The sequence below is a fragment of the Mercenaria mercenaria genome, chromosome 7, assembly GCF_021730395.1.
Source record: "Mercenaria mercenaria strain notata chromosome 7, MADL_Memer_1, whole genome shotgun sequence".
Taxonomy (NCBI): Eukaryota; Metazoa; Mollusca; class Bivalvia; order Venerida; family Veneridae; genus Mercenaria; species Mercenaria mercenaria.
Genome location: NC_069367.1, coordinates 59,991,339 through 60,008,224, shown reverse-complemented (window position 1 = coordinate 60,008,224; position 16,886 = coordinate 59,991,339). Strand labels below are relative to the sequence as shown.

At 34.7% G+C, this 16,886-nt stretch overlaps 1 protein-coding gene across 1 annotated transcript in view; it reads right to left on the bottom strand.

Annotated features, from left to right (window-relative positions):
* Positions 1 to 16,886, bottom strand: part of LOC128558298 (uncharacterized) — a 52,920-nt gene that overhangs the window by 33,979 nt on the left and 2,055 nt on the right. The window contains exon 2 of the mRNA XM_053547221.1: positions 15,329 to 15,500. Within this exon, the coding sequence (XP_053403196.1) occupies positions 15,329 to 15,500 (172 nt within the window). The remainder of the gene's footprint in view (positions 1 to 15,328; positions 15,501 to 16,886) is intronic.

The window sequence follows — 16,886 nt, the reverse complement described above, 5'->3', positions numbered from 1 at the left end:
GTATTATACATACAATGTTGAAGGGTTGTATTTTTAGAATATTTTACTCTGTTGGATCTTTGTCTTTACTTTTTTTTCTAAAATCGTGTTAGAGGTTCACAGATTATTAGGTTCAAGTGTGACTTTACTTTTACAGATTGTATATTCAGTCTGATCGTCAGGTAACTTTCAGGGTCAACTGCCGGTACCATTCCTCCTGTTATCTCATACAGCATCGCAAGGGCGAGGATCGTGTAAGGTGCTGAGCTCCAAGGTATTGCATATGTTTCTCATAGTCTTAAGTGATTAATCTAAGTTGTAGAACTAACTCCACCCTAGACCTAAAAATATAAAATAAACATCTGTCTCACACATTCAGCTTTCTCGGATTCGCGGGGATAGGCTCTGCCTGAACTGGAAAAAAAGTCTGAATAGTCTTCTCTCAACTTTCTTACAAAATCTACTACAGCAGATTTGCATTGCGTGGGAATATTTATACAGAGTTTGGAAAGATTTTCGAACCATGACTTTTATCATACATTGCTATTTAATGTCTTCCAAAAAAATAACTACTTCCAACTCATGCATCAAATATTGTTTTGAATGTGAGTTTGTAAAACAATCCATTATATTATTTTACTTTACACCTATGTACTTACGTTTTGCCCTAAATATGTGACTATCATTGTAAAAATCATGGAAATATATAGCAAAATAATGTCAATTGCCAATGGTGCATTTCCATCGCTTAGAAGTTTGACAGAATAATACCAGAAATTATTTTATCTTCATAAAAACGTTTTACATCTGGACAGTCAACGTCTGTTTCTTTCTTTTTTAAATCCGTATGCCCTTTATCTTTGACCTTACCTGCATGTTTCAAATCGCCCAGAAATCGAAAGAATTTTGTATGAAACAGGGATAGCCCCATATAACTCCGTCACTTGTCATAACCTTCAGAAACAACGCTAAGCCTGTCAGTTTATCCGTTATGGGCCATATTATCTGGTACCTCACTTAATCTTCTACATCAATATTAAAGTTTACATATACTAATGACAGTACTGGAATGGCGTCTTCCTTAGTCAGCATGCAGACAAATTTTAAAAGGTACATAGACGGCGTAGAACAAATAGACAGCAAGTAAAAACAAACATAGACGCAATGCAGCACGGCTTCGGGACGGTCAGTGGTCAAGTTCAAAATATCAACTGCATGGAAAACCTCACTTTTAATAACAAAATTTTCTAAATTTATATGAAAATGAAATGTAAAGTTATCCCCGCCAGATGAATCCCTTATATACGTACGAATTGGTCGTATAAAAATGTATTAAAATCGTGTACGCATGTATTCATTGCATTTGCAGATAGCGGAACAAAAGGACTCTTAAGAGCCCAGCGAAAGATGCCAGGAGACAAACATCAAAGTAACACTAAGTGCATATTGACTTTTAGAACTCTATATAGTGGAATAAAACTAATCCTAATATGAGCTTCATAAGCGCTAATATCCTTATTTATCATGCATATTTTATAAACATTTGCATTACGAAAATCGTTTCAGATTAAATTGTCCAAATGCCCAGATGGGCGTTTTAAAGTCATTGAGTGTACAACTTATTAAAGTCTAACAACAATGACTTCATTTATTCTACAGTCAACTTGAAGCATTATTTATTTCAATTATTGTTAAGATGATTTATTACAACACTTCCGCAAGTTATCTGTAACTACACCTTGAGCCGGTATTAAAGAGCCAACCTTAGCATTGTGCTGCCACATTTATACAGTCAAACTGTTGCAGCACTTGCTGGGTATATTTTTAGCTCACCTGTCACGGAGTGACAAGGTGAGCTTTTGTGATCGCACTTCGTCCGTCGTCCGTCCGTAAACTTTTACTTTAAACAACATCTTCTCATAAACCGCTTAGCCAATTCCATCCAAACTTCAAAGGAATGTTCCTTGGGTGAAGCTCTACAAATTTTTTTCAAAAAATTGAATTCCATGCAGAACTCTGGTTGCCATGGCAACCGAAAGGAAAAACTTTAAAAATCTCCTTCTCCAAAACCACAAGGTCTAGAGCTTTGATATCTGGTTTGTAGCATCATCTAGTGATCCTCTACCAAAATTATTCAAATTATCTTCCTAGGGTCAAATATGGCCCCAGCCCGGGGGTCACATGGTTTATATAGACTTATAAAGGGAAAAATTTGAAAATCTTCTTGTACAAAACCACATGGCCTAGGGCTTTGATATTTGGTATGTAGCATCATCTCGTGGTCCTCTAGCAAGATTGTTCAAATTATCCCCATAGGGTCAAATATGGCCCCGCCCCGGGGGTCACATGGTTTATATAGACTTATATAGGGAAAACTTTGAAAATCTTCTTGTACAAAACCACATGGCCTATGGCCGCTTTGATATTTGGTATGTAGCATCATCTAGTAGTTCTCTAAGCAAAATTGTTTAAATTATCCCCCTACGGTCAAATATGGCCCTAAGTTTTACATAGACTTATATAGGAAAAAAAGTTTAAAATCTTCTTGTCTAAAACCACAACACTTAGACCTTTGATATTTGGTTTGTAGCATTGTCTTATGGTCCTCAATCAAAATTGTTCAAATTGTACCCCTTGGGTGAAAAGAGGCCCTGCCCTGGGGGTCCCAAGTTTTATATAGACTTATATAGGAAAAAGCTTTAAAAATCTTCTTGTCTGAAACCATACGACCTAGGCTTTTGATATTTGGTATGATGCATTGTCTAGTAGTCCTCTACCAAAAGTTTTCAAATTATGCCCCTGGGGTGAAAAGAGACCCCGCCCTGGGGTCACTTAGTTATTATGTGAGTTACGTAGGAAAAAATACTTAAAAAATCATCTGATCCTATTTCCAAGACTGTTTAATTATAATTACCTGATGACCCCAAGTAATATGATGTCACTTGACTGTGACCTTGACCTACTGACCTACTTTCTTGTTTTTTAAGATACAGCCTTGAAATTTTGATTACATACACAGTTTTGCACACAAATCGTGAAACTGAATTTCATTGACCATGAATGTGACCTACTGACTTTCTTAATATTTTATCATCATTTTGACATTTGAAACATGTAGCTCATATTACTCAGGTGAGCGATCCAGGGTCATCATGACCCTCTTGTTACCTCTTGTTGCTGTTCTGGCCTGGTCTGTAATAGAAATATTAATTTTAATCTGATGACTTGAAGTTTAACGCAAGCGAGTTGCAGTAACTTATTGGTTTGGAAAGGTGGACACACAAGGTCATTCTTGTAACTCGTGTCAGGAAATCCCCATAGGAGTCGTATTGGTCCTTCCTGGTAACGTTGTAAATAGCTGGAAAACGAACTTCGGATAAAACATTTGGTCGTTCTGTCGAGTTTCTCTGCAAAGGATTATAACGGGATCTGCATTTACTGTAAACGATAGGCTGCAAACTTAGACAGAATTCACAAAATTAGATGCAAAGCTGAGGAAATTACGGTGCCCCTAAAGTGACATGTTACGCACTTTTTTTCCACTTTGGTAATGTGAGATTTTTTTTATTTCGTTTAAACGAGATAAAAAAGTCTCACATTACCTAAGTGGAAAAAAGTGCGTAACACGTCACTTTAGGGGCACCGTAGGAAATCGATTTGAAAAGTGTTTTGTTTTTCGGTGTGATATAAAAGTTGCATGTTTTCGAGGAAGTTGCAGTCTGCTACTGACATAGCCATGCAGGATACATTGCACCACTTGTCATAGCTGTCTCGAGTTAAGGCCCTCTGCATGGAAACTTTGAGGTTTATTTCAAGATTGCCATTTAGAGGTAAAAGTATTCTTGAATGTGGTTAATCATACTTTGGCCAATTAATAGATTTATACGAATCTTATACAGTTATTTATGTTCACAAACATGTAAGATGCTCGAGGTGTTTTTAAAATGTGGTTTTCCTATCCCTGTATTTCAGCGTAGATATAAATTTGATTAACATACTTTGCAGTGAACTGCAAATACAAACTTTTAGTATGCATAACCAGTTTTAGATAAATATATTGTTAATTGTGTCAAAGTGCACATCTGGAAAATTATAAAAGTACCAATTTCTGAAGAAAGAGGTATTTCAGCTGAAAACCTTTTTTGAAAAATAGAGACAACTCCGCTAAAACTTTATTGTAGGCTAGGTAAATGTGTACTCTATGCACTTTCTACCTCTAGGCATAAAAAAATGCATTCTTGCATAAAAACTACTTTTTTCACTGGATCCGCCCCTGTATTAACGGGAGAAAAATCGTGTGCAAACAAGGCAATTCACGTGCTGTTAATACCCGATTTTTATTTTTGAAATGCTTTGCCAGGGATATATGTATGTTTTTTTACGCACACTGATATTTGGCATCTGCGTCTTTTTTCTTCCTTAACAACATCATCTTGTAGCATTATAAATACAATGTAATCCATAGTATGTTTAGCTGTATCTGTTTCCAACCCCAAACGTACTGCCCCCATCAATGTACGCCCTAGCTTCTCTTAGAGTTCACTCCCTTTACAAAGCGCCTGTACAGTTATTGTAAATAACTGTGAATAAATAAGTATCGCGTGTAACTTGTGCTATTGTTCGTTTTTAGGTATTATATGTATGATTTTGGTAAGTATCAGTCTGTATGTTTTTATCTAATTTCTCGAAGAATTTATATAAACAGCTTGGAAACTTGACACTACGTTAATACTTATCCGTACTCCAACTGCGTGTCCGTACTCAATATAACTCGAATGCAAAGTTATTATTCTTGAGATCGAGTCCACCAAATTGTGAAATGATATGAACAGTTATTGGTAATTTTATGTTTGTAATAATGAGAGATAAAAAATCGCTTAAAAACCTTCAGGAGGTGCTTTTGATAGCGTTGTTTATTTCCGGGCCCTGGATACGGATATTTAAAACATGTTTACCGTTTCCAAGAACAACTGGAATGGTAAATAAAAAATGTACCGGAATCGTCAAGTCATCACGTATGAAAACAATACATAAATCGCCGTGAAATACATTTTTATGGAAGAATAGCGACAATACACGTTTTTTTTTTGTGTATTAACATCTGCAGAAGCCCTTGGGATATGTTTGTGACCTCGACCTTCGGTCTCGGTCACAAACAATCCCGCGGGCTTCTGCAGACGTTAATACACAAAAAAACGTGTATTATCCCTACGTAATTACTACAGTGGTCAGTAACGTGAAAAGAACAAAATTAAACAAGGAAGGCCAAGTGAAAGTGTGACATTTTTGTAGTGAATTTCGTCAGCAAACAGAATATTTTTCCAAAAGTTGAATCGACACAATGTCACAAGGTAAAACATATGGAAGCCGTGGAGGGCCACTTTTGAGTTTCGACTTACGATTTTTTTTTTCTTTTAACTTTTGAGTTATGACTTTCGACTTTTGACTTTTGACTTATGACTTATTATTTTTGACTTATGAGTCGCGTATTTGTTCCACGTGCATGCCTCATGATGGTGGACAAGGAGATATCAGACTAAGTAAGTTCATTTTGTCCTAGTTTTTTTCCTGTATTATTAGCGAAATAATTGAAAGTGAATTTTTGAATGATAGAACAAGTTAAACATAGAATAGAAAGGAGAAAGAGAGAAGAAATGGGAATGTCTCGGGTTTGCTAAAAGAATCTCTTACATTTGGATATGTATGTCTGTACATGAGTGAACATAAACATGTTACTCTGATCAGAAAGGGCTGGGTTTCAAAATAGAACAGTGTCCAAGTCAATTACGAAATTTCGCAAATTATTAAGAAGATCGTTTCGACAACGGTTAAAGATTCTGCATTCAAAAAAGAAGTGGAAATTAGTTTCAACCTGTCCACATTGGTACAATGGTGTGTGATAAATATCTTTTAGGTAAAGATGTTGATTCAGTTCACTGCATTTGGTTCGTAGTCGTGTATGGAGCACCTGGAATTTCCTGTTTCTTTGGTAGCTCCGGAGACAATGTGAGCACATTCATTTTGAATTTTGTCGAGTTGATCCATTACATACTTGGTACAATTGCCCTACACTACGTCTGCGTATTCGAGTATTGGTCTTATGAGAGAAATATATCTGGTTTCAAGGGAACGACGGTCAAGTGAGAATTTCAATTTACGCATTATGTATGTTACGCGCACATAGCCAATCTGCGCATTTGGTAAATCGCGCAGCGCAAATAACCAATTTGTTATCTGCGCAACGATTTGTAAATCGGGCAACCTTATATATTTCTTATATGCGCAGGGTAACTGTCTTGCGCGTTTGGTAAATGAGTCTGCGCTTTAAACATATGGATGATATCTCCCGATAAAAATTAAATATCATTGGAGGGTTAGACTTGTAGGCTTATATAAAACTGTTTAATTTTAAAACTGACGGTGATCAGGCACGCGTAAAGGTGTGAACTGACTGTGCTTAATTTGTAAAGAACAAGAAAAACATTTTTTTTAAAGTAAATGAGCGTATTTAAGCGGTAATTTCAATAAGATGCTCGCGTCCCTGGTAGTTTATGGACTAAAAATTTCTGTTGATGACGGTATTAAGAGCCATTTGTCATAGGTGTTAAAAAACTTTAAAATGATACAAAATATCCAAAGTATATTTAATAACACAAGTTTTTTTTAATTTTTTTTTTTTTTAACTTTTAAACGCCGTAGCCTGTGCGGGATGTCGATCCAGCGCTAATATCAAATCCTGAAATGACACCGATATTTCAAATATATATTGATCATTTCTTACAGATCGTATTGATATTTTTTAATGTTTTGCAATACAAAAGAGTAATTTTCGCTAGAACGTGAACGAATTTTTGTTGCTGTGCAAGATGTATCCTGCGCTAATAGAAAATTCGGAAATTACTCTGATAATATGAATAACTGCCATAAACCGTGCTAACTTTTACATTGTTTAACAATTACAGACTGATATTGCAAATCTTGGTTTTAAAAATGTGTCATAAATTTATTTCAACATCAGTAAATTCATGGAAGTCGGTCACCAGGTTTCAATATCTGCAGTATGATACAATATGCAATAAAACTCAAACATGCGTGAAGGTGTGATTTCCTTCGGATAGCCACATCGTCCTCTCTATTCTTTTCATAACTAAAGTATTTTTACTTCGTTCGATCACACGCAGTCATTTTATACCGGATATAGAACATAAAAAAGACTTACATAAAAGAATGAATTGCTACACACTTACCACAATTCACCATATCGCTTTTTTTCATCATATTGAAAAAGCGCAATTCTTTTTAACCAACGCATATCTCTTGGCATTGCCAAGATTAAAAATAAAACAAAAATAAGCAGAATTAAAAGACGATTCTTACAGATCTTTTATACTTATATCATTTTTTAATGTTTTATAGTGAGACAGATAGAATAACTAATAAGTTTCGTCAAAATGTGAACGAAATTTTACATTTTGTAGGTGCGCAAGATGTGTGTCCTGCGTTAATAGAACTCTGAAAATTACTCCAATAACTTGAATATCTTTTATAAACCATTTTAACTTTTACTTCGTTTTTCGATTACAACCTAAAAATGTAGTTTTTGAAAATCTGAATATAATGTTTCATCGTAGCCTGCGCGGGATGTTGTTCCTGCGTTAATAGCAAATTCTGAACTTACGCCGATATATCAAACATATTTCAATTCTAAAGGATGCTATTTATGTATCTTCATAAAAAATGTTTTCGGAGTAGAAAAAAAGTAGAGAGAAGCCTGATTGCGGTCATAACGAGAACGAAATATACATTTGTTATCATTGCAAGATGTGTTTGCCTGCGCTAGTAAAAAAAATCTGGAAATAATACGGATAAACTTTGATATCTTTCATAAACAATGTTAACTTTATCATTGTTTTGTGATTTCAGGCTAAAAATGTAGCTTTTGCCAAATGAAAACTTTGCTATTAGCGCGGACCACCTCCCACGCAAGTTACAGGTGTAACATTATAGATCCATTTAGATTTTGTAAAAATAAAACACTATGTTTAAGTCTGTAATCGTAAATCAAAGTAAAAGTTAATATGGTTTATAAAAGATATTCAGGTTATTAGAGTAATTTCCAGATTTATTATTATCGCAGACACACATCTTGCGCAGATAAAAAATGTAATATTTCGTTCTCGTTATGACAGAAATCACTCTTTTTATATTCATTTTTAAAGTATTCATTGTAAAGTTACATAAATAGTATGTTTTATGAATGAAATATATTTGAAATACATGTAATTTCAAACTTTGCTATTAGCGCAGGACCGACCTCCCACGCCATTACAGGTGTAACATTATAGATCCATTTAGAAAATTATAGTTTTAGTTTGTAATCGTAAATCAAAGTAAAAGTTAATATGATTTATAAAAGATATTCAAGTTATAAGAGTAATTTCCAGATTTATTATTAGCGCAGACACACATCTTGCGCAGATAAAAAATGTAATATTTCGTTCTCGTTATGACAGAAATCACTCTTTTTATATTCGTTTTTTAAAGTATTCATTTGAAAGTTACATAAATAGTATGTATTTTATGAATGAATATATTTGAAATACAGTGTAAATTTCAAACTTGCTATTAGCGCAGGGCCGACCTCCCACGCAAGTTACAGGTGTAACATTAGAGATCCATTTAGAAATAATTATAGTTTTAGTTTGTAATCGTAAATCAAAGTAAAGTTAATATGATTTATAAAAGATATTCAAGTTATCAGAGTAATTTCCAGATTTTCATTTAGCGCAGACACACATCTTGCACTGATAAAAAATGTAATATTTTGTTCTCGTTATGACAGAAATCACTCTTTTTATATTCATTTTTTAAAGTATTCATTTGAAAGTTACATAAATAGTATGTTTTATGAATGAAATATATTTGAAATACAGTGTAATTTCAAACTTTGCTATTAGCGCAGGGCCGACCTCCCACGCAAGTAACAGGTGTAACGAATGTAGGACGTTTTGGCCAGCGGACGTTTTGGCCCGGACGTTTCGGCCTAGGATCTTTCGGCCTAGGATGTTTTGGCCAGGCATTTTTTGGGGGTAGGACGTTTTGGCCAAAAATAAATTGTGGTTCCATATCGTGCAAAATAGGGTCTGGAGATTATTCTAAAGAATGTTATAGTATAAGTGAACAAATTAAACTGATAATAAAACATACTCATGGTATTTTATTTTTATATAATCATTTTTTATATATAAACATAATTATACACGTTGTATATAAACATATACACATTGTATATGTACATATACACATTGTATATGTTTGTGTATGTGAAAATATTTGCCATTGACAACAAACCAAAAGAGTTATGAAAATAAAGTTTAATCACAATTATTTTTTTAAAAAGAATGATCAATTATACTGTAACATATGATAACATATTAATGTCCAGATCATAATTTGCATATTATGGAAATAATTTTTTTTTGGCCAAAACGTCCTACCTCAAAAATGTTCTTGGCCAAAACATCCTAGGCCGAAAGATCCTAGGCCGAAACGTCCGGGCCAAAACGTCCGTGGCCAAAACGTCCGTCCTCCAGGTGTAACATTATAGATCCATTTAGAAAAATTATAGTTTTAGTTTGTAATCGTAAATTAAAGTAAAAGTTAATATGATTTATAAAAGATATTCAGGTTATTAGAGTAATTTCCAGATTTATTATTAGCATAGACATACATCTTGCGCAGAAAAAATGTAATATTTCGTTCTCGTTATGACAGAAATCACTCTTTTTATATTCATTTTTTACAGTATTCATTTGGAAAGTTACATAAATAGTAATGTTTTATGAATGAAATATGTTTGAAATACAGTGTAATTTCAAACTTTGCTGTTAGCGCATTATCGACCTCCCACGCAAGTTACATGTGCAAACATTATAGATCCATTTAGATTATAAAAAAAATAAAGTTTTAGTCTGTAATCGTAAATCTAAGCAAAAGTTAATATGATTATAAAAGATATTCAAGTTTATAGAGTAATTTCCAGATTTTCATTAGCGCAGGGCACCGAACACATATCTTGTGCAGCTACAAAATATAAAATTTCGTTTACGTTTTGATGAAAATTAGGCCTACTCTTTATTCAATCGATTTTGTACTATAAAATAATAATACTAATAATAATATAATAATAATAATAATAATAATATAGATAAGATCTGTAAGAATTTTCTTTTAATTCTGAGACTTTTTATTTCATCTTTATCTTAGATATGTTGAAGATATGCTCCCGTTGATAAAAAGAATATTATTGTGAAATTTCAAGATATTTCAATATAATAAAAACGATATTTTGCTAAGTGTGTGCTCGGGTGAAGTAGAAAATTATAAAAATAGCCTAAAACATACCAGAGGACGACGTGTGCAAGCTGGAGGAAATCACACCTTCACGCATGTTTGGGTTTTATTGCATCTTTCATCAGATCGGAGGTATTGAAACCTGGTGACCGACTGCCGTGAATTTACTGATGTAGAAACAAATTTATGACACATAATTTAAGTACCATGGTATTCAGCATTTGACATCTATATTTATTAATAAATTGACCAACTGCATGATTTATCAAACACGAAATGCAAATTTCTGATATATAAAGTTACATTTGTTATTTGCGCTGCGCATTTGGTAAATCGCGCAGGGTAAATTTATCCTGCGCAACGGTTTGTAAATCGTTGCGCATATAACCAACGTATAAAAATTTGTTATATGCGCTGCGCGTTTGGTAAATAGCGCAGATTGGTTATTTGCGCTCAACATGTATACCCTCTTCTTTTCTACAATGAAGTTGATATGAGAATTCTGTTGCTTATACCATCATGAAGTACGGCCTTGTGAACTGTTAGGGACTTCAAGACATCTTCAGTTTCTACTGGAGAAAGATTAATTTCATTTAAAATAGTGGTAGAATTGGTAAGACCGAGATTGGGTAATTCTATATTTTCGTCATCAATGTATTCTTTCAAAAATCCCAAGTTAGACGCTGTGTCCACGTGCAGGAAGACCAGGAAGACCACATTTTTTAATTCGATAGTATATCTCATTCGGTATACCGGTATATCGCATGCTACCCTGAAGGGATCCCGATTTTCGTCGCTTCGCGAATCGATTCCCTAATAATGAAACAATGGCAAATGCAAACGGAGAAGTTTCTGTAGGAAAACACATTTAAGCAATAAAATATGTAGGAACATGTAGACATCAAGTCATACAGCTCAGACTTATCTCTCTGTTACAAGATTGCGTGCCAAACTGGCTTCCCCGAATCTTTCTGCCATACTAAAAGGTTCCTATATACACGTACGTTTTTCTGTCATTTATATCTGAGCGGAATTAACTATCATGGAGTCTCAGCATCTTTTACACTTAATACATTTTTTTTTCAAAATACTTTATTAGAGGTTTAATCATATTAAATCACATTGTGAATGTATTTCTAGATGTCTAATGTATAAATACAGCATTCAAACCGATTTCTAAACCATAAAATAAAAACAGTCGCACCGATGCCTGATTTTATTTCTGAATTTTAAAAGTAAAAGCATTTTATATAAATGGAAATTCCCATTTGAAGGTCTGCTAACTTTTAAATGTATCCATTGAGTTGTTTTTCTTCCATTTTCAGGACAAACATATTTGATACTTTGTGTCGTGTTTAGTGAAATGTTACAATACGGATAAAAGGAAGGCAAACTCGAAAAAGTTCGATAGGCATCCGAATTAACTTAAAAATCTAAAAAATAATTTCCATATTTACCCCTTTCACTGCCATCGGAAGATTCAAAAGATGGCAAAGTGGCGTCTTTGACGTCGAAAGCCATTACAAAATCCTGACGTCAGTAATTATGTTCATGATGTGCACATAATGTCTCAACACCACTAAATGTCGCAACCATGTTTAAAAGTCGCACTTTTCCCCTTTGATACTACATCATTTTAAAAAAAATTCCTTGTGATATTTTTTATTTTTAAAAACTAGACATCATGCAATCCTAATTATTAGGTGGGACGTGTAACCTACCGTGTCAATATTATATAACAAGGTTACGTTGAAATCACTCCGAAATACTATATTTGGCGCCGTGCATACATGTACACCCTGCAATAGTGTTCCCTTATCCCGCCCCTTTGTTTACATAACCGACATACAAATTGAAATAACATTTTATCAAAACTTTTTCTGTGCGTATCATGCAAACAGTCATCAAACTCGGTCCTTACGAAATCTAACCGATGAAAGTAGCGGTAGTTTTGGAAAGGCAGGACATATTATGTTTTCATTCTTTACGGGCCGATTGGGTGGTTAGGCGATTGGGCAGATGAAATCGGTTTCCGCTCAATAACTAGAACATGTTGGCTGAGAATCAAACCTTTATACAAGGTATATATCTTTATAAAATTTAGGTTAGGTATGGACTAGTATATCCAAGGTTATGATCATTAATTGAATGGGTCGAATTTCCAAAACTGACTGTGTGTGCTTGATAAATAGAATACTTTCTTTTGATGTCAGCCATACTTATACAGAAGATGCGTTACTATACAGCAAGTTCGGACCAGTATCTCCAGGTTTATGGCACTTTAATTGGTATACCTGGCCATAATTGACAGCATCCGCTCGATAACTGAAGTCTAGATTTGCAATGCCAACCATACTTATACGAAATATGTCTTACAATAAGTTTCATAACCAACCAGATCAAATTAGCATCTCCTGAGTAACGACTCTTGAATTTGTCAAAATTGTGATAACCGACACTGTCCACACAATTTCTTGAAAATATTTTCTTGGAACTAAAGAAAATTTATGCAGAATATGTATCTCTTTAATATTTATGTCAGGTTCAATAACACGCCAGATTGGATTAGCATCTCCCTCAAGAGGTGTAGCTATTAAATTTATTAAAATGGCAAAATTTCACAGTGTCCCATTAATCATTAGAGTATTTTCTTTGCTCTCAACTATTCTTATACAGAACGTGTATCACTAAAGTCTCTTGGCCATGTCATGCTCCTTGAATAAGTAAAAATTTCAAAAGTTGACAATGCATATATTGTTACAGTAACTGTTTCATTTAGCACTCTTGTTAATGGAATAAGTTGACACATCATGGAAAATTGTTTGCAAACTAGATTGTAAGGTTAAATATTTAGCCGAGCCCCACTCGGGGCGTTGAATTCTTCATGTGAGGAAGCCATCCTGCTGGCTTACGGAAGGTCGGTGGTTCTACCCAGGTGCCCGCTCATGATGAAATAATGCACGGAGGGGCACCTGGGGTCTTCCTCCACCATTGAAGCTGGAAAGTCGCCATATGACCTATCATGTGTCGGTGCGACGTTAACTCCAAAACAAAAAATATTTAGCCATAGTTATATAGTCTCAGTGTACATTTATATTTGTTTGCGTTTTAGATATAATGGTTTAAGAAAGTGTATGTTACCCCAGGCAATATACGCTACTTGATTTCCTGCATATCTCATACTTCCAATCTGAAAAATGTCCAGTATTCCAGTAACATACAAACTAAAATAATTGTACATCAAATAACGTGTCAGAGTATGATAATAAAACATAGGTTTTGAGACTACAGAGTATACATTTAGCGTGGTGATATAACTAAGGAATTTTAAATAAATAGACATATTTTCAAACAGCTACCAGTACATAATCAGAAAACTGAAACCAAATTCCAGAATAAAATGCTACTTCTAACAGCGCAGCCACCAGAACAGAACACTAGAGTAATGTATGTATTGTTGTGCAAAAGAATGCCATGAACGCGAAAAAGCATAGACAGAGACAGGCATCAAAACAAGGAACAAAACTTTTCTTAGAAGTAAGTCAAATAACTATCAAAATGTGAAAATCCTTTTGATTACAGAAAAAGAGAGAACAAAAACATTACCCTATAAGAAAATTAAGTAAGAGAAACTTACCAGAAGAGAGGCATTTGATCGTGTTGACCTATGTGGTATATGGATAGTGTTTCCTCTATATAAATCAAACAAGTTTGATCTGAAATATTGAAATTGCATTCTACAACGTTTGTAGACGGTTCTTCTCCAGCATTTGTTTCGTTTATCTCTGTTCAAAGTCTATAACCTATGAAGAAATTTTCAAAAGCACTGACTGATTTATTTTCTTTTGTTGTAGATCTCTGAATCCAACTACATTGAAACATTTCATGGCCGCTCCACGGCTTTTAACGACTACTGTAACTTGTAATAGTATATAACATCTGCAAGAAGATCCTTTTGAAGCACACCAGGCAAAAACTAGATACACTAATGACGACAATTAAGTTAACACACTGCTGACAAAGACATAAAAAATGAATAGCGCGGAATCACACTTTTGCCTAACTGTATGATGACAGCATATGGAGTATAGTGATCACGCTGCCCAAACATGCAAAGCTTACCGCTACTATAAAGCAAACGGAAAACATAATATACAACAGAATCTAGCAATTTTATCAGCTTCCGATACATGCATGTAGCTTAGTAATATTATACACAAATGCAACATTCAACTAGAATGATTCAAGTCCCGAGATATGCAAAGCTTATCGCTATTATACATTACCTGCAACGATTAAAGCGCTGAGTCATGCAAAGCTTCCGCTCCTATAGGAAAAACAAATTGAATTTCATAAAACACAATATCCATCCAGAAACGATTAAAGCACAGAAACATGCAAAACTTAACGCTATTTTAAAACACGGCAATGATTAAAGCGCCGAGACATACAAAGCTAACCGCCACACATTCAGCGCCGAGAAATGCAAAGATCATTCAAAATAGTTTAGCTAGGTGAGGCTGCCATAGGATGCTAACCTTACTTGTAACACAAGCAAACTGTTTACCTGGTACTCGCGTGGTGACATGCTTGACTGTCTATCCAGAGGGCCAGGGTTCGAATCCCTGGCCAGCACTGGAAATTTCTCAATTCCTCTTGAGGTTTTCCGCCCAACCAGAGATCATTACTGGTTCTTCCATGGAAACACGGCAATAGACTACATTTAATATCATGTGTTCCGGAGGAAGATGTTAGGTGGGGAAAATTGTATTTTTAAACAAGTACGCTCCACGAATCTATGATAAGGTAAACGTGATCATCAGTAGATGTTTCGTTTATGATTGAATACATGGCATAAGCAATTTTCCGGCAAATGAACCATTTCTCGGCGAAGCGATAAAGGCAAGCAGGGATAGACACGGGACCACGTATCGTGCACATAGCCGGTCATTTATCTGAATAATTACAGATTGCTACATTCATCATATACACTTACTTCTACCATTAATAAGTAGGTAGTACATCAGATACGTAAGGTGTCTGATAGAGGTAATAGACTCGTCCTCGCCAGGTTCAGCTTCATAACCTATCTCCTCGAGATCTGCCTCGAATCCCTGTTCTCCGAGATCCAAAATTGATATCACCAACACCGTCGACTCCAATATAACCTTTAAATGAAACAAGACAAGTGATATTATAGTAAAAACATGTATTGCCTCACGGCCACTACTGAAACAGACAATAACTCTGGTAAAGGACTTTGAACATTGTAATTAACAATACAAGCTTACAGAATACTGGTATGATCTTAAATACATATCGGGAACTTTTAAGCCTGTCTACCAATGATTATGGTGTAAACATATGTATAATTTGAAACAAATGATTGCTTATTTTCGCCCAAAATACTTATTTTCTTATGCGTTTTTCTGATGTTGCTTGAGAAATGATATTTATTTCGCCCTATTCTTTACCATAGAAAATTATGAATTTCATTTTGTATGAACAGCAAAAGGAAAGGCGCCAAAGTTACGACAACGGTGCATAGTTATAACGGACCACTGCTTTAACGACGTCCGCGTATAGTCAGAGAGAACGTAGATGAAGTCGCAGTTGTTCCGTCTGGTGAACAAAATGACCGGATAGCTTGACTTTAAATAATGTTTAATGCAAGAAGATATGTGCAATTCGTGTATAACTTTGTTTTCAAATAGAAAGGAAATATAAATTATATGTAAATATAAGAAATGTATTATTTTTTTCCCGATGAACTATGGATTTGCCAAGCCTAATCTGTCGTTCATTTCGCATGAACTCCGAAAAAATAATTCATTGCTTAATATCATGTCGAGAATCGTCGTTAAATAAAAACATTCGTCTGCAGAAATTATGGAATTAGGAGGGCGCAGCCCTAGTGATATGATATTCAATACACATCAGAACGACAAACAATGATATTGTTCAAGAGCAAATCACTGTTTGGGATGTACTATTTCAATTCTAACAAGCTATCTCGAATAATTATCTACATATTTGACGATTTTCACCGATTTGCCTGTTTGTGTTGTTTTTTCCGGCGCGCGGCTATGACGTTGACGCTATGACGTAATGACAGTGACGTGTATGTGTGAGTGCGTGTTGCAAAATAACACAAAATTTCAGTTTTCTTTGTTTGATATAAAAATACATCGGGCCGTGTTAGAATTTGCATTATAACGAACAAGGTCATGATTTAAAGTATTTTTCATTTATGGTAAACAGAAAATCGTAAGCTCATTTGCAAGCTTGGTTGAATGCGACACTTGCTTCATTGATGAAAAATCATAATTGGGTTAGTTTAGGATCGCAGCCAAAAATGAACTTCTTATCGAAATACGGACTGAAAGTATGGTTAGAGCGAACGACTCTTGTTACTGGTGTTTTTCGGTTTTTCGCGTCAGCTCCTGTTACTGGTGTTATTCGCGTCAGCTCTTGTTACTGGTGTTATTCGCGTCAGCTCCTGTTACTGGTGTTATTCGCGTCAGCTCTTGTTTCTGGTGTTATCTGCTTCAACT